Source organism: Zootoca vivipara, chromosome 8 (genome assembly GCF_963506605.1).
Source record: "Zootoca vivipara chromosome 8, rZooViv1.1, whole genome shotgun sequence".
NCBI lineage: Eukaryota > Metazoa > Chordata > Lepidosauria > Squamata > Lacertidae > Zootoca > Zootoca vivipara.
Window position 1 is genome coordinate 58813569 of NC_083283.1, and position 25588 is coordinate 58839156.

Below are 25588 nucleotides of genomic sequence, written 5' to 3' on the forward strand. Positions count from 1 at the left end.
TTTAGGTTTGAAGTAGAAACCTTGCTGCGCCTGTTTTGTTGGAAGTGAGTTGCACTAGACTAGAGTAAGTGGACTTCCCTCTGGTCGGGCTGTTACCGCCCCAAAACGCTCTACAAATATATTGGCCAAAACATAATTAAAATTGCCATTCAACACGTAGGTTGTTTAGTACATTAGGAAGCCACATGCGATAAAACAGGTCAAGCAGCAGCTAGAGTACAGGTGACAGAAGTCCTGATGTGAAGACAGAAAACATGGTAGAGCACGTAATTGTGTCTACTGCCTGCTAAAACATTGTTTAGAGAAGCCTAACCAGATGCTTAGAAAGTTGGGAGTGATTTTAATGTTTTAGTACTTTAACTTTTGTATGGTTGTGAATTTCTCTTATCTTTTTGTAGCTGCCTTGAGGGTGGTTGTTGTTTTTTACAAACACCACAGGGTGTGTAAATTTTATTAAATAAAGGCAGAGAAAATGACCTATATCATTGCTTCTATTATGTTGAGAAATCTGCCTCAGGACAGACAGGCCCTTTTGGACCCTTGCCTTTCACAGCTGATTAAAGCTAGGCAGGGAATGGTGAATGCATCTCTGCACACAGAGGTAACAACAGCCACTGGTGGCGGGGTGGGGGGAGCTACCCTGCTTTTTATGGTATTTAACAACTACCATCCTGTTGCAAATAATATTTTGGTCAAAGTATTTGAGAGGGTCATGACACACCTGCAGGCATTCTAGCCCCATTTCAGCCCCAACTTTGGGACTGATTCTGCCTTGTTCCTAGGATTTGGGATTGAACTGAAGTCTGCAGTTGGTGGAAAACACAGCAGCTGTTGCTTGTGGGAGACAAACTACCACTAGCACATACAGTACCTTTCTTTTAAGTTTTGCACTTGCTGCCAATCTTCTATGGTGCTGTACTAGCACAAGGCCCTAAACTACCTGGAAAAGCCCTTGATCCCTAGTTTGCAGGACTCCAAAAATCACAGGAGCCACAGTAACTCAAGAGCAGGGCTTTTAGGGTGGCTGCCTGTTCTGTGAAATAGCATTCCTGTTGAGAAACAACAGGTGCCCTTTATGTAGACTGAATACACTTTTGCTTCAGTACTCTCCTGGCTGGATAAAGGGGAAATGAGTATGTATTTTGCATTGCTGAGTTTTGTTTAAATGTATCGCTTTTTGTATTTTTCATTGTATGTTGCTGCTTTTATTGTACAACACCTTGAGATGATTTTTGTTATTCATACCATCAAACCACCATGAGCAGCCCCCGTTTATACCCAGTCAGTTTCTCTTTTGTGTTAGGAAAGCTGGGCAGCCCAACCACTGTGCGGCTATGGCACATTTTGCTCATGGCTCCTGAAGACAGTGGTGGAGGAAGAGGAGTCCGGGGGGAGCATACCGCCCCCGGCAGCACAATCCCAGTGGGGTGCCATCGCAGCTGCCCTCCTGCCAGTGCTGGGCGCCACGCCCCCGCAGGCAGCATGCCACACCCCAGGACACAGGCCGGCCCCTTCCCATCTGCTCTCCCCCTCCCGGTGCCAGAGCATGAAGCTCCGCCACTGCCTGAAGATACCTTCCCTGGTATACAATGCTTTGCCAAAGCCATTGCTGTAGCTGGGAAGGAAATGTAACCATAATGCTAAAGAAATTATATACCGATATAAAGCTTTATTGATTACCATAAAAAATCTGTCAGGTACATACATTTGAAGAGTCAATATCACAGCTAGAACAGGTTATCTTTATAAATGCAAAGCTGTTTGGTTGTTTTGTTTTTACATTATTTTACAGATTTGTAGAACTAGCATACTATTCAAAGGTTAGTATTTTGCTCACACATTGGGGAAGTACGGTATGTAAATTGTACAAAACAGCATACAACATTAGAGTCCCCCCTTTTTTTTCATTCTACCCACAGAGATCCCCTTCATACCACCAAAGTGTTCATGCTCACAGGGCTTTTACTTTTTCTCCACAAGACAAACTTTAAATACTCTATTTTATTTACAGACCCACAGTAAGATTTTTCAAGAAATTACAAACCAGCTATAAAATATTCTGGCAGGTTTTACAAATTCTTTCCTATTGTACAAAACTGTTAGATGACTAAAGTTTAAGAACATACGACTTAAATAATCAATGGAATAACTATGCACATGTTTGTACACAAACACACTTAACACTGTTTAACAGTTCTTAATGTGTTGCCTTTTTCACACAATTATATTCCAAGGCTCACTCATACAGCTTTCATACTGTTACTCAGCCATTTAAATTGTGAGTGTTTATAGCAGCATATCAGTGGTACCAGAAAATCCACACATATATATTTAAAACAAACATTCTACTAATTTATTAATCATCAGATAGAAAAAATACAAACTGCTAATTCATCTAAAGTGGCAACATTTTACACAACTGTGTGTAAGATGTATGAATTGTATTAGTTTCAGAACACATACCCTAAACCAGCAAAGTGTTATAAATTAAAATTCACTACAGAGAGTACTGACAGGTATGTTATTTACACTTTGGGTGAAATGTCAGCTTTGTATCAACTCCCAAAATTGGAAGCAGAGGCAACTAATCCACTAAAATAAACACAGTGTTCTGAATAAGTGAAGCTTGGCATAAATAGTATCCCCTTACAGGAAGAAGCCCACAGTGCAACTCTAGTAGGCACTTAACACAAAGCCCCACTTCGTACCACAAAATGTTTACGTACCAGTTCTATTGCACACTGCGGACCATGAAATCTAACGTGTGTTTTTATTTTATATATAACAAGTGACTTCCTCACGTATAGAATTTTTAAATTTCTAGTTCCTATGGCAAAATGGTCACCCTGATCCAGCTAAAGGTTACAGGCACGTGGAAGCAGATTTCCACACAAGTATTCCACAAAGTGGGTGGACAACTTCACAGAAATGTGTACAATTCCCAGCCTTGTCCAACACATGGGGATGTACGTGTGTAGCTCTTCGGGGGTAGTGAAATCCCATCAACTGACTGTCCAGGAGGGAGACCAAGCAGCTGGATTCAATTTACCCTGTCCACTCTCCTGGTCTACAGAACTTCAGTTTTCAAAAGGTTAGTTAGGTGTGTGACCCTGGCTGTCTCAGGTATGCTGTGTTGGACTAGGGCCACCATTAGTATGTTTTATTTAGAATTGCAACACATTTTTATATAAAAACTCCTCCAAGATAGGGGCATGGAGAATATTTCAAACATTCCACAAAAGTTTGGAAGAAGTCCATCTCACATATTTGTTTCTGTATTTTGCACTTTTTTTGCAATTACTATGACGGAACATACAAATTGAAGACTCAAGACACACACTCTACAGAAGGCACAGTTTGAAATATAAAGGAAGAATTGCTATGTGTGACTAAAACTGTTCTTCAGCCCTTCACAAAGCTTGTAGACACAAGAAAGTATAATCATTCCTCCATTTCAGATTTCATCCTTCTATACTTTGCTAAAACCAGTAGCTACCAGAACGTGGGACTGAGGTAACTCTGATGAGAAAGTCTGCAGTTCTGTGTTTGCTCTATTCTAGAATTATTTTTTCCCAAATATCAAGCATTCCAAATTATGTTCTTGAAATGGGACAAGGATTAAGAGGTAAGAGAACAGAGAACATGGAATGACAGCAGGTACTCTGGTTTCATTTTAAAAATATGTGGGGGGTACAGAGAGAGAGGGAAAAAGAGACACAAGGGATAATCAGCTGCATAAAAATTCATCTACCAATGCTGGCAATTTTTCAAAATCATAAGAATCAAAGAGGTCACTGATACCCTCCTCTTCGCCAAGACTGATCAAATAGTCTTCATGAAGTAGAGGCGGCAGCAAGCTTACAAATGGCCCTTCAAAACCTGATGCAATTTGGTCCTCTGTCTGCTGCAGAAGGTTGGTTGGAGAGGCCAATGGGGAGATGGTTGCTGTAGTTACTGAACAGTCAAGACTTCCCGAGTTATCAGGAATCAAATCTGTTTCAAGAAATAGCATTATTTTTTAAAAACGTGTAAGAAGGTTGCACACACAATTTTACAATATTTAATGCATGTCAATGTTCCCCCCCTTCCCACTCAGCCCTTCCCTTCAAAGTCTTATCGCTGTTTCTACACAGCTTATCTTGCTGGACAAAATTATTTAAAAAGTGGGTAAGTTGCTCTGAGCAATAAGAATGCATCAGAATGATTGGGATACAAGTCTTTCCCTCCCTTTGGGTGTGTTCAGTGCAGAGCAGGGGTGACCTTTAACACATGAGCAGGGGTGCACATGTTTAGGCCAAAATTGTGATCTCTGGGGGGGTGGGAATAATTCCTGACGGTTGCCTCTATCAGGTGCAGAGTTCATCTCAAGATGCCACTGGAGAAGTCAGCACAGCTATTTGGTCTTTTGGCCATGCTAGTGTAACAAATGGGTTTTTAAGGTTGTATTTGTTCAAAGTAGTCCTACTGAAATGAATGAAACCAAGTCAGCTGTGTCCTTAAATTTCCATGGGTCTACTCTGAGTAGAACTGCCATTGGATACAATACAAAGTCTCATGTGACCTTTTATAAAAAGAAAAGAGTTTCATTTCTCAATGCTGAATGTTACACACACAGCCTTATATCTTAGTGGCCAAGAGGTGGACCCAAAACAACCAAATAACAATTATTCTGGAAATAAAGGAAAATAAAGTTATCAAAGGATGGTTGCATGTAAAGCAACCAGGCTAAAATTGAAAGCAAGGACAAGGCGAATTTCAACAGACACAGCTAAAGTTAATGCTATCTTTTTCACCCAGCAGCTATTTGGAGTAATTGCTGCAAAAAGATTGACTTCTCAAATAGGGATGACATTTTATTGGCAAGATACACCTGGGTGATGGTGGGGAGGTATTTATCCCTTAACTCTCCCCCTCTTACAACATATGGACATCATCTCCCCCCACACCGGTTCTCCATCCTGCTAAGCAGACAGGAGAAGCATTCTTCTGACTGTAAATTGTGTTAGCTGCTTTTAATACTGCATGTTTACATTCTTGTAACCTGTCCTGGGAAGAGCAGCTAAGAGCAGACCCAGTAAATCAGGGTTCCCAAACTAAGGCTCAGGGGCCGGATGCGGCCCAATCGCCTTCTAAATCCAACCTGCGGACGGTCCGGGAATCAGCATGTTTTTACTTGACTAGAATGTGTTCTCTTATTTAAAATGCATCTCTGGGTTATTTGTGGGGCCTGCCTGGTGTTTTTACATGAGTAGAATGTGTCCTTTTATTTAAAATACATATCTGGGTTATTTGTGGGACATAGGAATTCGTTCATATTTTTTTTCAAAATATAGTCCGGCCTGCCACAAGGACTGAGGGACAGTGGACCAGGCCCCTGCTGAAAAAGTTTGCTGACCCCTGCAGTAAATAGTTGCCTGGCGCTCGAAGAAACAATGGCTGCAACTTGTGGCAAATGCAACTTGTGACATTACATTCCTTCTTTTCCCACCAGCCAAAAGCCATCTTCTGAGCTATGGAAAACTCATCTATCCTCTTCCCCCTTTTTTGCTCTGCCTCATATGCTCTGAGCATCACAAAAGTTTTGGAACTTGACAGAACATGTCTCTTACAAAAATAGTCAGCCACCACTTTTAAGTGACAAGAGGTTATTCATAAATGACATTACCTATCATGCATAAATATACAGTTCATAGTGATAGCCTTAACATGTACATGCACGAGTGTACATGCACAGCAGAATTAGTTTGTGATTTCTCACATCCACCAACCTAGACGGCAAGCTCAGGACATGGAAGTACTTACAATATAGCCTATATTCTGAATAAAGTATGACAATGTAGAGGGGAAAGGTACACACACACACACCCCACCGGTAGAATTCATACTTCCTTTAGTCTAAAGAAATCTAGCATTCAGCACACCATTTATTAACTGAACAGACTGAATTACGCTTTCTCTTTAATTATACTTGGTCAATACAATTTTAAAAGGTAAAATGTTACCTTTGGAAACATTCCTTGAGATATTTCCATTATGATCCTGATCTTGCGTCTTCATTGGACTGTGGTAATCCGTTTCTTCTGGACACAAGTAAACTTCAATAGGCCCCTGGGTACTAGATAAGTGTATCAGCTTATTCTGCAAAGATAAAACATCCCCATTTTCAATATGTCTTCTGTTAACAAAATGCTACAAGCAGCTACTGGAGATTTATGGTTCATTTTTATAAGGTCCAGTGTGCTAATCAAAGTCAGTTTTGTGTGGAAGAGTAACATGTTTCTGCAAAGGTCTGTGCACATTTAATCATGCAGGTGAGACTGCTATTCATTTACAAATGATATAAAAATAATGCATAAGGAATAAGTGGATGACCCATTCTCTTCCTGAACATCAACTTTTGTCTCAGAACAAAAGTACTTCATATGCAACCTCACAACCCATTTCACTCTTAATATACTAACAGTGCAAGTCTGTGCATGCCTACGCAGAAGTAAGTCCTACTAACCTCACTAGGATTTACTTCTAGGAAAGGATGTATAAGATGGTAGCCTAACCTAAGGAAAAGCCCTGCGTAGGTTGAAAGCTTACAGACCAATAGAGAATTGGTCCAGCAAAATATACTGCTAATGCTAAACAGGCCAGCAGCAGAGCATATGCCCACATTGCCCGGGGCGGGCAGGTGGGGTATGGTCCCAAGGGGGCAGGGTGCAGAGGGCGCCCTCCACAGCTCACAATTCAGGATTAGGAGAGAGGCGGGGAAGCTGCTGCCCCCTCTCCTCCTGCTCTGGTCTGACCTGGCAGCGGAGCTGCTGCAGCCAGGCAGGAGGTGCCTCGCAACCCAGGAGGGTGGGCTCTCCAGCTCTCCGCCACCAGGTCAGAAGTGACTTGGTGGCAGAGCTGCTGCAGTGGCCGAGGATGGTGGGCAGCAGCGCTGCCGTCCACTCACCTGCTCTCCTTCCCCAGGTCAGGCCTGACCCAGGCCCTGCAGAGCTGCTCCAGGCACAAGCGCCACAGTCAAAGTGCAGCTCCTTCTGGCACGGAGTCAAGCTCCAATGAAGGAGCCTGCTGTGGGGGCGCCTGTTTGCACCCCCTCTCAAAATTGGGTCTGGGAGCACGGCACCCACAGCACCCCTCTGCTTGCTGCCCATTCCAAATTGTCCAGCTGAAGCCTTCTTAGAGGGGTATTGCAGCAGTTCTTGCAATGGTTGATTTTGAAGTGTACAGTACTCTTTCCCCCCTTTTTGTTGTAAGCCACTTTGATTCTTTTTTGTGGAAAAGCAGCTTACCAGTAAAATGGTGAATGAAAAATAAATGAATGTTAACAGCAGGTGGGTGTGGCCTGCCCAAAATGGCCTGGTGGACCAAACCGGGAGGCTTGGCGGGCCAGAGGTTCCTCATTGCTGTCTTAGAAGGTGGAAAAGCCAATAATCTTTTTAAAAAAAATCAAATTAGATTGAGAAAGAAGTGCAAAGTGAAAAGTCAGTTTAAGAAACAGCAAGACATAAGGCACAAACACTACAATGAGTGAAATAATCAGAGGGGATGGTAGCAGACCAACTTCTCAGGGAACAGAATGAGCAAAGAAAGATAAATGAGACAGCATTAACCAAGATCTAGTCAGAAGGAAAGAGAGGCATAGAAGAATGATCTCCCAGGTTCCAGAAACAAAAAAATTAGAAGACTGCCCATTAGCATTTTTATTGCCATATAGAAAAATGATCCCATTCAGTAAAGCTTATGCATAAATATGGTATAGGTAAAGGGACCCCTGACCATTAGGTCCAGTCACTGACGACTTTGGGGTTGTGGCGCTCATCTCGTGTTATTGGCCGAGGGAGCCGGCATACAGCTTCCGGGTCATGTGGCCAGCATGACTAAGCCACTTCTGGCGAACCAGAGCAGCGTAAGGAAATGCTGTATAAGACCACTGCAAATGTTACACATTGTGTAAGACTGACTTACAGAAGAAAAACCATAAACATTTTATTCTTACCTCTATTGGGTCAGGCACTTCAAGTTTCGTTTCTGGAGGAGCTTTCACAAGTATGACAGTTTGGTCTTTAAGGCTACTTATTTCTTGAATGTCTTCATATCTAACATAAGCTAATGTAAACTTTGTTAAAGAATTGTTCAGAAGCAGCCTTCAGTCACATGTATCAGCACACTAAAGTAGATATTCTTACACTGTTCCTCCATCAAGGCTACTGTTAGCTGCTCTCTCCCCACTTCTAATACTAAATTTAAAAAATAAATAAGAATGAAACTGAAACAGCCTTGAAGTTAGACAAAGCGAGGAGTGATCTGTTGAGATTTCTTGGCTATACTTCTCATTTTTTGATTATGAAATAATTTGTGAGGTTTCTAAAAATTACACCAACAAATCTGTCTTGTATTAACTAGAATCCAAACAGTGCTGAAGTTAGCTGCTACTGCAGAACATCAGTCCTAGTTTGAAATATATTATTATTATTATTATTATTATTATTATTATTATTAATTACCCACCCAAAGTGCCATGGCAGGTTCCACAATGAAAACAGTTTAAAACTGCTTACATATGTGATTTAAAATTATCAGAATAGCTATAAGTAAGCATCATGCCTGCTGCCATATAGTATTAGTACCACTAATACAATCCACTACCTGTTAGAAGAATGTTAAGATTTCCCAAATGAGTTCAGCCTATCTCTATCTGATATAAAAGGATATCTCCGATTCTCAGAATCTTCTCTTAGTAGCTTTAGGTCAAGAGAGCAGCTTTGTATCAACTCGTCCAACTTTTGCTCTTCCTGGTTGAGTTCTGCCACCTCGTTGGACAAGCCTTGACAGTGTGCCAACATGCCCCCAAAGTCCGATAGACTGCAGCCCCTACAAGACAAGTGATCAGACACTTCACAGCCAATCCAAAAGTTTCCCAGTCCAGACAAGACAAGAGTTTCTCTTAAAACTTCACGTGACTATTCAATTCAGAAGAAGCTGAGTGCTGAGGATTTGGCAAGTCGCATAGTCTGAAAAACTACAGCACATCAAAGCAAGCTGGCAAGAGGGGAGGCTTAACAAGACCTCTTTTTAGAAACATTGTTTCACTTTATTCCATACATATAGCAGAGGGATTTCCAGATTCCACCCATGATTATCTCATTCCTCCTTCTGGAAGGATGGTGTGCCTTACCTGATGTGCAAAGATAGCAAAACACCATTTACTAATGGCATTTTGGGCATAACTTTTTTTTAGTAGCAGTGACTCTTGCTGCATGTTTGAAAATGCTCTCTAGTTCCATTTGTTTTTGTCGTTTACTTTTAAGATTCAGTGTTTGCACATAGTTATTAATAACAAAGAGCTGCCGCACCTGCTTACTCTGCTCACTAACCCCAACTATCCCAATCCCTTTTAAAGGAGGGTGGGTGGTGCTTCAGAGAGCTGCACCTCCCACTTTCCTATAAACAGTGCAGCCATGTGAACTGTAGCATGATTACATTCTTGCAATTTCATTATATAGTAAGAAATGCCAGGGTGGGGGGAGAGCCTCTTCCAGACCTTTCGGTAATGGATAGGGGGGTGCTTCTCCACTTGGACCCAAGTCCAAGCAGGACCCCATGATAGTTTCAGACTAAGAAAAATCGATTCTCACTTCTTAGTCCAACCATTATATTCCCTGTTTTAGAAGAATTAAGTCAAAGCACGTAAGAAATCACATGTGCTGCAAAGTATCTTTTTGCCAAGAGATCAATACCACCAAGTATCAAAATTCTCAAGCTGAATGTACGCCACCTCCATATCAGGATCAAATTTAAAGTTCATCTCATTTAATGGGAAGTACATGGCTATGAACTGGAACCTTCTGGTTCAAATTTCAACTCAGTCATGAACTCATTATGTAGCTGTTGGGCAAGCCACTCTTCCAAGCTCACCCCCAAATATCCACCACCATATTAAAACCAAATTTCTACTGAGGCTATGCTCAAGCTTCAGAACAAGCAAACTGTTATTGGGCAGCGTGGGGAAGGCAACATCATGCATTCCTACATCCCACAATGTTCCCTTGCCTTCCTATGCTTTTTAAGCAATGCAAGAGGAACTGATTGAGTTTCTCTCTCAACAGTACTGCTGGCGTAATGTGTGTACTTGAGCCGGGGATGTCTAAACTCACACCTGCACCATGCATAGACATCTCATGGCTTCCCCCAAAGGATCCTGGGAACTGTAGTTTGTTAAGGGTGCTAAAATGGCTCTGTGGAGGCAAACTGTATTTCCCATGATTCTTTGGGGAAAGCCACGACTGTGTGGTATAAATGTGCTTTTCATATGTATGGTGTGGATGTGACCAAAATTGTCCCTGACCACAGCTCAAAATGCTTCCTTCATGTGCATTATTTAGCTCTGAATTACAAGTGAAAAAATATATATTTCTTTGTTTTTCCCCAGCTGTGGAAAGCTAGTGGATAAGGAGAGCAGAGGGCTCACTTCCCGTAATATGCCAGTTTCTACATACAAAGAAGTTTATTTTATTTTATTTTTTAAAGAAACGTGAAAATATAATGCCACCAACCGCACTCCAAAACACTATATCAAGGAAAGGGCTGTGCTACATATTTCTAGATGTTTGAGTAAGCCATGAGAATGTAGCTGAATCACATCAGAATTCAAATGTCAGAGGACTCCAAGCAGCTCATAAGCAAGACATGTTGTAGGTTTGTTCACAGCACCTGCCAAGCAGAGGGAAGCTGCCTCTGAATAAATATTCATTTGACCAAGTATTATGGGCAGTGGTTTGCAAGCCACTATTCCCTTTCCCAATGTATTCCATGTGATACGGGGCCATGACCTACAGCCAATCCAAACATACAATGTCAGACCATGTGATAAGATACCTCCGTGAATGGCAGGATTAAATTTCCCTGGGTGGTAGTCAACTACCGTATGTTTTATTCAGAGTAGATTTAACTTAGCGGTGTTCATTGATTTCAGTAGGCCTACTCTGAGTAAAGCTTAGTGGAATAACTCGTTACCCTCCAGCATACAAAATACTTCCGTGAAAATGAAATGTGAAAGTGCAAGGCTGTCCTGTAGGCAACAAGAATACAGCACTAGGATACTTACATCCACTGAATGTTGTTCTTGGATTTTTTTTTAATGAGGTGAATGCCTTCCAGGACATTGGTGATGTCATAAATCCTCCTTTTTTGTACCATAAGGACTTCTGCTGCTTTGTTCAAATCTACGACACCATCTGGGGACTGGCTCAGAAGCTGAACAAACTTCTTGGTGAGAAGACCCAGCGATGTATCATATCGCGTCTTTTCTGAAGGGGATTTGGGAGCTTGAAGAAAAAATTAATTCATGATGGTTATGAAGTTGACGTTAAAACTCCTTATTTAAACCTTCTGAGTAATTGGGAGTAATTGTGTGATTGTACACGGGACCACTCAAGAGCCAGTTCAACATTATACAGTACAGTGGTACCTCTACTTACGACTTAATGCGTTCCGAACACACATTCCTAAGTCAAAAAAATTGTAAGTCGAATCCCACAGGAATGCATTGGGAGAAAAAAATTGTAAGTAGAAGCAACCCTATCTAAACATTCGTAAGTAGAAAAAATCCTATCTAAACCGCATCCAAGATGGTGGACGGAGCTCCATTCGTAAGTAGAGTTATTCGCAAGTAGAGGTACCACTGTAATTTGCACATATAAATCAGAAGCAACATGGCGGGCACATTTATTCAGAAGGCTCAGTCTATGATGGGGACAAAAATTCCCTTGTACTAGGCAGTTCCCAAGCAACCGGTCCCAATGAAGACCTCAAAAGCAAGCGAGTGAGGCAAGTGGCTACCGTGTTTCTCATATTTTAAGGCATCCCTAAAAAATAAGGCATGGCAGGATTTTCAAGACCTTGCGAAATATAAGGCATACCCCAAAAATAAGACATGAGCAGGACCCGGCAAAGGCAGCAGTGCGCGCTTTGCCGAGCTCCAAGCCGGCGGCGGGCTGCTGCTGTCCCGCTCAATTTCCCTGCCCCCTCTCGCGAGACTCGCCGCCGGGTCCGCTCTCGCGCACATGGCCCGGTGAGAGGGAGCCTCCCCTGCGCGCGCGTCTGCGCTCACCCTCCCCCCTCCCTCCCCCTTTTCGGCCCAGCGCGCCGCCTTGCCTGTTCGTGTGCCGCGCGTGTGAGGCGAGCGGGAAGGCAGGAGACCCAGGAGAGCCTGGCGGCCGCCGAGAACCCCGCCACCGCTCTTCCCGCCCAGGACGAGGGGCCCGGAGGAGGAGAGCCCGGCGGCGGCGGAGAAGGAGAAAGAGGCGGCAGCAGCAGCGGCGACTCAGAGGCCGAGCTGCTGGACGGGCCTTCCGCGGAGGAGCCTGTGGGGAAGAAGGAGCTGGAGCCCGAAAAAGGCGGCAGTGAGGAGAAGGAGGAGGAGGAGAAGCCGCGAAGCAGCAGCCCGCCGCCGGCTTGGAGCTCGAGCCGGCAAAGGTACCGTAGCAGCGGCGCTTTGCCGAGCTCCAACAGAGCGGGAGCTGGCAAAGGCAGCAGCGCGCACGTTGCCGAGCTCCAAGCCGGCGGCGGGCTGCTGCCTTTGCTGGTTCCCGCTCAGTCGTGGCTCGGCAAAAAATTAGACACCCCCGAAAATAAGCCATAGGCTTATTTTCTTCGAAAAAAAAAAAATAAGACATGTCTTAAAATATGAGAAACACGGTAGAACTCAATCAGTGCACGATGAAGGTCAAGCCTTTCTTTGTCGGCAGTAACCCTGATTTTCCACAATTCTAGAACACGAGGGGACAGGTAGCCCCCACTTCAGAAGATCTCCTTCCAAGTCATGGAGGGCAATTGCAAAGGCAACCCACATGTATGTGCATAAAACTAGCTTACTTTCATCTGCTATCCCCCACCCTCACATGTTCACTTTCCACAAGCTAGAGAGAACACATGAAGACTAATATCTAGCTCAATAGCAGTGCCTGTGGCCCTCCAGATACTTTGAGATAGAATCAGTTGGATTGGACTACTACTCCCATCAACCCTGACCACCGGCCATGCTGACTGGGGCTGATAGGGAGTATAAGCATATCTGGGGAGCCACAGCTTCCTTGCACCTGATCCTGTGTACATGGTAGAACAAAACTGCAATGTGAGCCAGGGGCTGATAATTTTAATCAGACCAAAAACAACCATGAAAGGCTACCTGAGAACACACTGAATGCATTGGCTTGATCAATGGGCAAGGAGCAGTGATTACACTCAAAATCCAGAACGGTAACATAATGCTTTGAAGCTCTTTGCAACACATTTAACAAAAAATGTTCCTTACTTTTGGGACTATCTGGACTTCTAGTTGCAGCTCTTCCTTTCCCCTTCGGCGTTCTTAGTCCTTCAGCCAGAAACTGCTGTCCGCTTCCTCCCAGTTCCAGTCTTCGCTTTGCCTGTCAAAAGAGCAGAGTTCTTGTAAAGAGCAAAATCAACCTTCTAAGATGAAGTTGTGCTTCACAGGACCTAGAAATTATTATAGTCAGGAGGTGAGGCAGGAAATCCATGTATCTTTCCCAACTTCTTAGGTGCCTGTAGATATTGTAGAATGCTTTTATTTTGTTGCAGATACCCCCCCCCCCAAGGCTCCCTCTTAATGGTGTTCTGTAACATAGAAACATGTGCTTCAAGTTGAAAGCCTGCATATTCCTGCATTGATTAGGGCACAGAATCATAGAACTATGGAGTTGGAAGGGACCCTGAGAATCATCAAGTCCAACCCCCTGCAATGCAAGAATATGCAGATGTCTCATGCAACTGGCACATCACGAGGCTAGGACTCGTGGTCACAAAGTTTCCCCCACCTCCTCATTATGCAGCTGAAGCAAATAGTTCACTATCTCCTCCTTTCCAAGTGCCATAGCAAGACAGCTTTCACCCTTCCCATGTCCTTCAACTGTCTGCCCTGGATCACAAGCAAGATTCAGCAGCTAAGTGAATAACCCACCATTGTTGCATTCTAACTGGGTTTCTTAGTCTGCATCAATGATGCTTTGCTACACAACCTAAAGTTGCTTCTGCTAAATTCTTCTTCCAAATATATACTGTAACTTCCTAGTATACCACATCAGGCTTCCCCTACATGCAGATAGCTTGAAGTTCTAATGTGTCAGCTACAGATAAAGTTCTGTGGGCATTGTGACAACTGTAGGGGCTGACTTTAGCAGTATTTCCAAATCATGCAAGTACAGTTGTTTTGCCAAGTAAAATTATCCAGTTATAGAAGAGTATCTCTGTTCACCAGGTCTCCATATTCACTATGTTACAACAAGCCAAATTTTATATGGTAGCCTCTACTCCATGGGTAGGCAAACTAAGGCCCGGGGGCAGGATCCAGCCCAATCGCCTTTTAAATCTGGCCCGCGGATAGTCCAGGAATCAGCGTGTTTTTACATGAGTAGAATGTGTCCTTCTCGGTAGTGGCGCCCACCCTGTGGAATGCCCTCCCACCAGAGGTCAAAGAGAATAACAATTACCAGACCTTTAGAAGGCATCTTAAGGCAGCCCTGTTTAGGGAAGCTTTTAATGTTTGATTGATTTCTGTATTTTAATATTTTGTTGGAAGCCGCCCAGGGTGGCTGGGGGAACCCGGCCAGATGGGCGGGGTATAAATAAATTATTATTATTATTATTATTATTATTATTATTATTATTATTATGTATCTCTGGGTTATTTGTGGGGCATAGGAATTCATTCAACACCACCCCTAATATAGTCCGGGCCCCCACAAGGTCTGAGGGATAGTGGACTGGCCCACCTGCTGAAAAAGTTTGCTGACCCCTGTATCCAATCAATGCTGTGGTATGCATTTTATTTATTTCCTGCGTTTTATTATAACCATGATTATTTTAATTTATGAGGGGGGGGGAAATGGCCAACATACACAATCAACACAGGTTAACTGAATGATGTTAGCCACAAACAAATGTTGTAAGACATTCTAGGTTTTTCATTTGACCTAGAATATGAGACAGACTAACATTTTCATGGACCTCAGTAGCAAAGTTCAGTACCACAGTGGCAACATTTGTCAAACACAACACATGCAGACAATATGAGGTTTGGCACCATAAACATTGTCAATTTGCCCAACGAAACTCATTGCTAATTCCATCTTTTTTATGGTAGTAACCATAGATGGGGTGAGAACAGCTCTGAAATGCTAACAAAACATTTCAATCACCTTACTCTTAAGTCTTTGGGGACTAAGAGTTTCCCCACAAAACTGAGCTCCAAGCTTGCCACCATGTTTTGATTCAGCAAAAATGAAACTTTTTAAGAAATATGAGCAAAAAAAAGGAGCAACAGCTCAGAGAATACATGCTTTGCAAGAAAATGGAATCAAGTTCAGTTCCTTAAACCTCTGGTAGACCTATGCTGGTGTCCAAGATCTTGAAAATCCATTCCTAGTGTTGGGTAAGATTTGAAATAAAGACAGCTCTTTATATCTTAACATACTTCTATAGTCACCATATTAATCTGATGCCATTCCTTTAGTCGTCTGTCTTTGTGGGCTTTATTAACACTTCTACTGCAAAGCCCTAACATTTGACTTAACTGAAAGCATCCATTGTAATAGCATTCTAACAGAAAACATGTTCAAGTAGGAAATTTCCAAAAAACCACCATGAAAGTTAAGCTTACTTATAAAGTACCCTGTTTCTCATATTTTAAGACATACCCATAAAATAAGCCATAGCAGGATTTTTAAGCATTTAAGGAATATAAGCCATACCCCGAAAATAAGACATAGTGATAGGCGCAGCAGCAATGCTGGCCGTGGCAGGAGGAGGAGGAAAAAAATAAGACATCCCTTGAAAATAAGCCATAGTGTGTTTTTTTTGAGGAAAAAATAAATATAAGACATGTCTTATAATATGAGAAACACGGTAAAGGTAAAGGTACCCCTGACCATTAGGTCCAGCCGTGACTGACTCTGAGGTTGCGACGCTCATCTCGCTTTATTGGCCGAGGAAGCTGGCGTACAGCTTCCAGGTCATGTGGCCAGCATGACTAAGCCGCTTCTGGTGAACCAGAGCAGCACACGGAAACACTGTTTACCTTCCCGCCGGAGCGGTACCTATTTATCTAGTTGCACTTTGACGTGCTTTCAAACTGCTAGGTTGGCAGGAGCAGGGACCAAGCAACGGGAGCTCACCCCGTCGCGGGGATTTGAACCGCTGACCTTCTGATCGGCAAGCCCTAGGCTCTCTGGTTTAACCAACAGCGCCACCCGCGCCTACTTATAAAGTATGTACAATGAAATACAGTTCAGGTTAGGTTAGTTCAGAGATAGGCCCCCCACTAGTTAATCTGACACTCAACACATCTTTCCATCATGCACCCACTTATATATTGGGCATGAGCACCGCCATTATGAGCATTTAGAAAAGAGGTTGAAATTGCAGCTCCCCAGATGTGTGTGGACTACAGCTCCCCCACATCATCCTTAACTGCTGGCCATGCCGGTTGGGACCAATGGGAGTTGTAGTCCAATTAACATCTGGTGAGCCACAGTTCCCACCCCTGCTTTAAATATCTCGAAGGGCTGTGAAAATGACTGGCCTACTACTGCAGAATTTTAAGGAAATCCACACCCCATTTTAAAGATGTACCCTTAATATGTATTGGCACAGTCCATTTTGGTTTCAGATATGTATACAACAGGGACACGGGTGGTGCTGTGGTCTAAACCACTGAGTATCTTGGGCTTGCCAATCGGAAGGTCGGTGTTTCGAATCCCCACGATGTGGTGAGCTCCCGTTGCTCTGTCCCAGCTCCTGCCAACCTAGCAGTTCGAAAGCACAGTAGATAAATAGGTACCACTCTGGTGGGAAGGTACATGGTGTTTCTGTGTGCTGCTCTGGTTTTGCCAGAAGTGGCTTAGTCATGCTGGCCACATGACCCGGAAAAACTGTCTGCAGACAAACACCAGCTCCATCAGCCAGTAAAGCGAGATGAGCGCCACAACCCCAGAGTCGTCTGTGACTGGACTCAACTGTCAGGGGACCTTTACCTTTAGGTATACAACAGTACAGCAGACTCTTAGGGGTTGTTTCCACAACTGTGTAATTTTGTCTCCATTGAAGTGCACCGATCTTCAGCATCTTACAGAAGCCTTAAAACTTTTGAGCTGGCTGCTAGATTTGGATTTATATGATGGGGTAGGCATTGGAAGATTGAAAGGGTTTCAGCTTTGGTGTGTGGGCTTCTTTTTCTGATAGTTACTGGACACAGAATTTAAAAGTAAACCACGGATCTGCTGCTACCTGACTCAAGATATACAGTGGTACCACTTTAGCTAATGGGGCTCCTGCTGCCGCCGGAGCACGATTTCTGTTCTCATCCTGAAGCAAAGTTCTTAACCCGAGGTACAGTCGTACCTCGGGTTACGACCACCTCGGTTTGCGAACAGTTCGGGTTACGAACTGCGCAAACCCGGAAGTGTTTTCGCCGCGCGCGCGATCGCGCAATTTGCGCATGCGCAAAATGGCGGCGCCCATCGCGCTCGGTTTGCGAACTATTCGGGTTACGAACTGCGATCCGGAACGGATCGCGTTCGTAACCCGAGGTATTACTGTACTATTTCTGGGTTAGTGGAGTCTGTATACCACTGTACATATACAGTGTGTGAGAGAGAGGGGGGGGAAAGAGATTTAACAGTAACTCAAACAGCACCTTCAGGTGCAAATTGAAAATGCAAATATGCAAGTCTTGTACATAGCAGTCACAATCTCAGCAGCCACTTATTTTCTGAAAGATCTTGGTCTGCAACAATTCAGATGTTGAAAACTACAAGAATTACTTGAGCTGAGCATGTATCATTCCTAGAGACATCCATGCCTTCTACAATGGCCACCCATTAACAAACTACAGAATTCAAGCCGATATATATTTCACACAAATTAAATATATGATGTACTTTAAAAGGTGCTGTGTCTTCCTCAGTTAACAATAACCGTAGTTGGGATTATACATGTTGTGGTTGAAAGCAACATAATCAAAAGCACCCAAGTGTCTCCTTGCTTGAAAAGAAGTCCCCAAGGCCAGCTGAAGCTTGTTCTAGTCACACTAAACTATAGTTTGGCAGATATCTGAAGGTGGCCAGTGAGCTCTTTAGATCCTGGTCTTACAGTTAACCTGTAAACATATAAATAAGGGTATTAAGCCTGTAGACTTTTCTACTTCAGTCACTACAAGCTAACCTGAAGTTTGCAAAAGACAGCTGGATGCTGACATCTTCCATAAGGTGGCAACCCAACAAACCAACAACCTGAAATGGCTTCTGAAATAACCCGAAATGGCTTCTGAAATATCACAGAAACCATTTTAAGTACAGAATGGTTACCAGTGACTTCCAAGAACATGTAACCTAACCTTTGCAGCTGCACTAGCATGACTCATATGGAAACCCTCATTCTAAATTGCAAGTTTCACAGTTTTATATCATAATCTTATGCCCATCTACTGAGAAATAAGTTTGCATAGGATTGCAGGCTTAGGCACTTTCTGTAAATCAAGTATCTGAAAAAAACACAGAACTCCATCTATGTTTTTCAGCCACCAACATAATCCAGGAATAAAAAGTATTTAACAGTGTTTCCTTGAAGCTTTAGTTCCCCTTATCATAAATTGCATACCAGCAAAGGGGAGGGTAAATTATGGGGAGAAAAATAGCAAGGAGATGGGAGTTTGGTTTTTTTTTTTAGTGTGAGCCTGTTGGTTTCCATTGATTTCTCAGCAGCTTTTGGCACCATTGACCACAGTGCCCTTCTGGAGCAGGAAACCATGGTTAATGACTTTTTGACAAGCCAAAAGGCCTTGTTGTAATCCATATCCTGTATCATTCTGAAGCTTTTAACCATAGTTTCTTGGTCTGAACTAAATGGGAAACCCGAGTTAATGGGAGATTTTGCTTCTGTGTGCTGTCAAGATTAAAAAAGGGAATTATACATAGACACACCTTTACAACTAATTCAGTATGCATGTATTTTGTATTTGGGAGTCCACTTAGAGTGCAAAACCTAACATGAGAAGCAGACATAGGCTAAATATGTTCATAATGGAGTACCCATTTTGCAAATGACAAGTTATTTCCATATAAAGCAATCAAAGCAGAATATTCCTTTCCAGAAACACAAATATTCCTAAACTCCTGATTTCATCACTTTCACCCAAACATTTAAGAGCATAGCTTGAATGATTGGCTTACATGAGAATTGGACTGCTACAATACTAAGCATAAATGTTAAAAATTATGGTCTCATGCTTTCAATAAATCTTTTAAATGTATGTTAAGTAGAGCCCTGCTAGATCAGGTCAGTGGGCCTGATCTAGTCCAGGATCCTGTTTTCACAGTGGTTAGCCCAGACATCCCCAAACTTTGGCCCTCCAGATGTTTTGGACTACAATTCCCATCATCCCTGACCACTGGACCTGTTAGCTAGGGATCATGGGAGTTGTAGGCCAAAAACATCTGGAAAGCCGAGGTTGAGGAAGCCTGTTTTAAGTGATTCACCAAAAGCTTCATTTTTGCTGCTGCAGGCAGCTATACTCTGAAAGAATGAAAAACTCTCTCTCTCTCTCTCTCTCTCTCTCTCTCTCTCTCTCTCTCTGTGTGTGTGTGTTTCAAATTCTCCTGAAATGCAGGAGGTAGAACAGCAAAATCAGCAAGCTCTATGACATGCAAACCCCTATCCAAGAGGGGGAAAAAATCACCTTTTTTTTTTTTGCAAGATTGTATTAAATGTTCAGGTAGGAAGATATTGAAAATAATTGATTTGTATGCTGCTCCTATCCCTCTCACAATCCAAAATTACTAATGGATTCACTGCCATTCCTTGGTGAGTTGCTTATCTTTTAAACATACTCTCATTAGCTGCTCTTTTTCACCATCATTTTACTTGTAATATCCCGTTTCCTAGAAATCCAGACACATTTTAGGGGTAGAGGGAGATATGCATTTCCATTTGGAAACAAACCCAGTGTGTCACTTCAGACATGCACTAAGCCAGACTCCCTGTAGCTCATGTCAATGGGCCACAGGATTCAGGAGCATGTTTCTGTTAAAAGCAATTAGCTGCCTTAAAAAAGATTGGAATACTTACCATCCTGCAGATGAAGGGTAGTCAATGCAGTGCCTTCCAGATGTTGTCAAACTCCAAATCAATTATCCCCTGTCCTCGTAGGCAATGGTTTGAGGTGATGGGAATTATAGTTCAGCAACATCTGGATGGCACCGTGTCAGCTAGCCCTGCTATAGATGGTATCTGAATCATAGAATCACCTCATCAGGACCAAAAAGAGAGCCCTAATTTAAAGTAAAGCAATCAAAGCACTAATTATCTCAGCCTCCAATTCCCCAAATCAGTTCAAACCTACTTCACTTTAAGACGCTACTTAAGAAATACAAATGGTCCTGTCAGTCTTAAGGAAATTTTAATTCAAATGAAGCACCACTGACTTTACTTTTTGTCAGCGAGCAGGATAAGACAGCAAGCTGCACAGGCAGTGTACCCCAATCTACAAGTTCACCCCCTCATTGAGTAGTGAACAGTGCAATCCTATGCCTGTCAACTCAGACAGCGCTTACACCCAAACAAGTGTGTGCAGGACTTCAGTCTAACAAGTCTCATCAATTTAAACAAGGCACAACTAGCTTTCTCTGAACTGGGGCCATAATTTTATAACCGCTTCTCTAACGTAACCCTTGTTTGATTTCTTGTCCTTTTTAGAGCAAATGCACCTTCCATCACTATCAGAATTTTATTTCTATTTCTTTGAATGGATTATGTCTCATCCCCATCTTACCCAGACACCTTGCTTGGGTTGTTTTTCTAAAACAGAATAACCCAGACTACTTCACAATCCTAATACACCTACTAACATTCAAGTGCTCATATAGTTAAGAAGCCGTAAGATACCTTGCCATTCTCAGGAATCCACAACTCAAATTCTGCCAGAGAATCAAACCACTATTGGAAACAATAATCTCGGGCATCAAAGACCTAAGAGAGACCTACTTGCTCACCAAAAACTTTTATGGGGGAGGTTATGGTCAGGTTGAACTGCCCTAAAGAATAAAAGGCCACAATCTTACCTTACTTACCTGGAAGTAGCCCAAATGAAGTAAATAGTACTTTTAAGAAGGATTTGTTAGGATTGCACTGTTAATCATTAACTTTCACAGCTCTCAGATCTTAATCACTTAGGCATAGATCTTATATCTAACTTTTCCATTTATATTGAAATTATCCAAGATGAGCAGAAATCCTACTTAAAGGACTGTAAGAGGCCATGATAGAATCAAATGTCCCTTTTCTCTAGGCTCTTATGAGTTACGTATTAGTTTAATTCAAGCCTTAGCCGCTTCCATGATGGGCTTACAAGCATTTGCACTTTGCAACAGAGCAAGGAAGGCTTTGCAGAATTTGGAATTTAATTCTTCTGCCCCCCACCCCAAATAGTATGCCAGTTGATATGCCACAAACTAGTAACATTGTGTGAAACTGTCTAGCAAAGCTGATTTTTAACATCCTAAGCAGTATTTGCAGATAGCACTCAAATATTCATTTTTCCACTACACAGCAAGCTTCAAGTTATAGAAGAATGCAAACTGCTGGCACAGCTCTAAATGTGTATCTTGATTTAAGAGAATATAAACTATGCCTGTATTTAGTTTATTCAGAGTTTAAAATCTGAAATTGTCACAGGATCATAGTAGTTCCTTGCCCTGATCCAACTCTAATCAGATTCTTTAAAAAAAAAAAAAAGATACATAAGCATGACTACTTGCACCCAAAACACAGGTACAAATAAGCATCCTAGTGAAAGCAATGCAGTTAGATAGTATCCTCTTTCAATGTGTGTCCTGTTTGTACAAGTACTGTAGTTCCCTATCCAGCAAGTGATATGAACACAGCCATCTACCTGCCCACATTTCAGGCATAAAAGTTCAGACTCTTACTTTCCAAAGTCTGTATATTTGTAGAGCACGAAATCAACTATAAACTGTCACTAGAAACACTACTGTGTTTGTTTGTTTTTTGCTGGTATACATTGTGGACTTTAATGCCCGCCACAAGAGAGAGAAGGCAGAAAAAATAATTCTATAATATTATAGTTCATATTAGTTGATAAATCATTAACCTTCACTACATTGGCTATATGAGACCCCAGAACTTCTGCCATGCAGATGCCCCAACAGATGACACAGAAAAGGATTGTTGAAGGTAAAGTTTTTTGTTAAATTACTTCTCTAAAATGTCACCTAAATTAGTGTGATGTACTGGAGTGTCCAGTCACCACGGGCAAGGGCCTAGATCATAGAATCTGCTCTCAGCAACAGACAACCCATTTGTGAGCAGAATTAGTGGTAGAACAAGGATTTGTACATGTGCTAAATCATTCTAATATCTATACTTGTAGACACTACCACTGGATTAAGAACAGACTGTTCTTCATGTTGAAAACCACACAACCATCATGTTACAAATAGGCTTTCTTTACAGCACAAGTAATCATCTGCTACTTGACAGACACGAAGAGTTTCTATGGGACCAATACTATGAAAGACAATTGAGCGATCAGTTTTCCAGATTCAATACCATTTGGTAGTACATGAAATATATCTGCACTATGGCAGATGCCTGGCTTGATGTCATCAAGATTTAAAGCCTTCTCTCACCATCCCAAATCCCTTAGAGAGCATGCTTCATATGACAAAAGCTTATATTAACACTCTCCAATTTACAGAAAGTGTCCATTAGGCCATTTTAATGTGATTCATACATACATTTTAATTCTTACTACACGTTTAACCCTGAATTGCCATAGTGGTGAGATGGCATTTGTTTCATTATTTTAATAATCTGATTTGAAGGCTGATAAGGGGCAGAGAGATGGAACCATTCACTTTATTTAAAAGGAGCTGAAATTTGGGTTGTCTTTCTCTTCCCCTACCCTCCAATCCTGTCAGTTGGCTATAGGCCTTCTCTCAACTGAGCGAACAGCCAAGACAAAAAACAAAACGGAGATGATCAAGGCAACAGTCATGTTGTGGGTATAAGCCTCAGCCTAAAAAAGAAAGGTTCAAATGTTAGATCATACAAAATAAGAGGTGTGGTATCCTAAATCATCAAAACGATGTCATGATGATTGGGGCACGGGTCATTCCCACAAGCATACATACTGTCAAGCACTCTTTTCAAACCTATCAGTGTAAGCCTACTTAGCTACCTGACAATACCCATAGAAAGGCTCAAAATTCAACAAACTGTAACAGAAAAGGCCTTCTGGTCCAGGAAGGCCCAAAATAGGGCTGCCCCAAAGTTGAAGACCACACCTAGCAGCTTCCCCAATTTATGGCTGTGTCCTATTTTGCAGGCCTACATTTCCTTACCCAGCAAGAAGAAAAATTGGGTTCTATTCCTGTCTCTTATCTCCCCACTGCAACTTGTATATCCAAACTTCTTTTTGCTTCTGAACTACCAACTCCTGTGGAAAGTTTATTTGTAATAACAAACAGGTACAAAAAGGCCTCCAGGAGCAGCTTCAGAGGAGAAGTCAAAAGGGTGCAGTAACTTAATTATTCTGTAGCCTACAAACCACATTCCCACAGTTTATAAGCCTAACACAACAGGGTTTTTCCAACTTAAAGGGGGAGCATTACTTTCCTCACAGAGACCACCCTTCCACCACCTTATCAGTAAAGAAATTATAATCGAATTATACTTAACAGGAAGGGGGGGGCGAGAAGAAGAGTTGGAAACAGGACAAGTGGAAGTTTCAGTTTGAAACCCTGCACTGACCCAAGCTCACCCCACACACCGACCCCACACCCAAGCCCTGAAGTAATTTCAAACATGAAGCGGCACACAGGCAACGGTGGCCTGAAGCAGTTACTTGAACCGTCCCAACTTTCAGGGAGTCATCTCCAGTGACAGGCAGAGGCCCAACTCAGCTCAGCCACAGGAAGGAAAACACCGCATTCAGGGGCGGGGAGGGTGACCCCACGGTCATTCCAGTCGAAGGGCAAGATGGGGGGGAACTGAGGGGATACTTTTAAAATATAACCTAGCACCCCAACTTTAATGCCCCCCAGCAAAAGGACAGTGCTTGAATTTTGAGAAACTCTGCCGGGAGAATGAAACAGTTCCTTCAGTGGACGGCCAGTTCTTAAAGTGCCCGACCCCCCCCCCCACCGCACCCCAAAAGAACCCACACGCTCCCCCTCCCTAAGCCTACCTGCTGCAGGGGCATTTCGAAGCCTAGCGGTGCCCCCCGGCAGCTCCCAGAGTTGAGAAGCAGGAAGGGCCGCGTGTGCGAGAGAGGGAGGAAGGCAGAGACCCGGGCACACGCGCGCTGTTGTGTGTCCGGGTGTGCGCTGCGCTGCGCGGTTGCCCAGGCCAGAGGAAGAAGGAGCGTGTGTGCGTTTGTGTGTGTGTCCCCCTCCCCCCGCTCGGCTCCGCGCCCCCCTCCTTCCCTCTCCCTCCTTCGCCCGGCTCCCAGTCACAGACGCGGCCTCGGCGCACGTGTGCGAAACGTCACCGCCGCCGAGTCCGGGGGTGAAGCGAAAAGGAGACCAGCGGGACAGAGAGCCTCCCCCTTCCCCCACGGCCATGCTGCCGAGGCGGACCCTGAACCCCACCCGCCGTCCCGAGGGAAGGGGGGAGCCGGATTGCGCGCCCCCTCGCCACGGCCGACCCCTCTAGTGCAGCCGCACACAAGAGCGGAGGTCCCGTGCCCCGCGCACCCCGCTCCGATGTCACGAGTGTCCCAGTCCAGCAAGCACGCTGCTTGCAGCACCGGCCTCTGCTACGCTCTCTTTGTTCCAGCCACCAGAAATTGAGGGGGGAGACGGGCGCAAGAGACGCCTCCCCCCCCAAACCCTCTTCCTTAAGGGAAGGGCACCCGCGGTCCCCCTGCGTGTTTTTTGCACCGGGTAGGGAAGACTCTGATCGCTTCCCTCCCCCCACAATTCCGGCCCACAAGAACCCACCCTGGGCCAAGAGGAGCTAGGAAATAATAATCATAAAAATAAAGTTTCTAGCAAAACAGAGCGATCCAAGGCACGCGGGCTTCCTCTCCCACCCACCCACCCCCCACACCCCGGTGTGGGAGGAGGGCTGGGCCCCGCCAGACATGCACAAGATTGGGGAGGGAGGGAGGAATTTACCGAGGGTCGGCCTGCACTTTCCAAGGCGGGCTGCAGCAACACTGTTCGTCCGGCGGGCCCGTGCGGGGTGCAGCACAAGGCGCTGCCGCTGCCCACGAGGCTGGGCCGGGCGCCCTCCGCCCCGCCGCCAGCCGCCCCGGGAAAGCAGGAGGAGACCCAAGGCGCCCCCAGCGCGGATGCCCCGGAACTGCTGCGGATCTGGAGGAAAGCGGCGGGAGCGAAGCGGGCAGGGAAGCTGACGGCGACGGCGGAGGCCGCCGCGGAGTCCATGGGAGCAGAGGGCGGTCGAGCAGCGAGGGCGTGCGGCTGCAGTGCTCTCCTCCGCATCCTTCCCCTTGTGGGTCTGCCTGCACCCGGAGCGGAGTCTCCTCCCACCCTTGGCGCTG

At 43.9% G+C, this 25588-nt stretch overlaps 1 protein-coding gene across 1 annotated transcript; it reads right to left on the reverse strand.

The window, feature by feature from the left end:
• Positions 1-1655: 1655 nt before the first annotated feature.
• E2F3 (E2F transcription factor 3) lies at positions 1656-25588 on the reverse strand. The gene is made up of 7 exons (XM_060277944.1): positions 25203-25588; positions 13310-13421; positions 11102-11321; positions 8710-8868; positions 7994-8108; positions 6003-6138; positions 1656-3993 (listed from the first exon to the last, which is right to left on the reverse strand). Exons 1-7 carry the CDS (start codon positions 25527-25529, stop codon positions 3728-3730), a joined length of 1335 nt encoding a protein of 444 aa, XP_060133927.1. The 5' UTR covers positions 25530-25588; the 3' UTR covers positions 1656-3727.

Bases quoted from the DNA above. Each gene is read 5' to 3' on its own strand.
- E2F3 (XM_060277944.1), bottom strand. From the start codon at position 25,529: ATGCGGAGGAGAGCACTGCAGCCGCACGCCCTCGCTGCTCGACCGCCC. The intron at 8,869-11,101 runs GTAAGTATCCTA...CTTGTCTTGTAG, and splicing joins AAGAACAACATTCAGTGGAT to GGGCTGCAGTCTATCGGACT. The intron at 3,994-6,002 runs GTAACATTTTAC...TTCTTGAAACAG, and splicing joins CTCAAGGAATGTTTCCAAAG to ATTTGATTCCTGATAACTCG.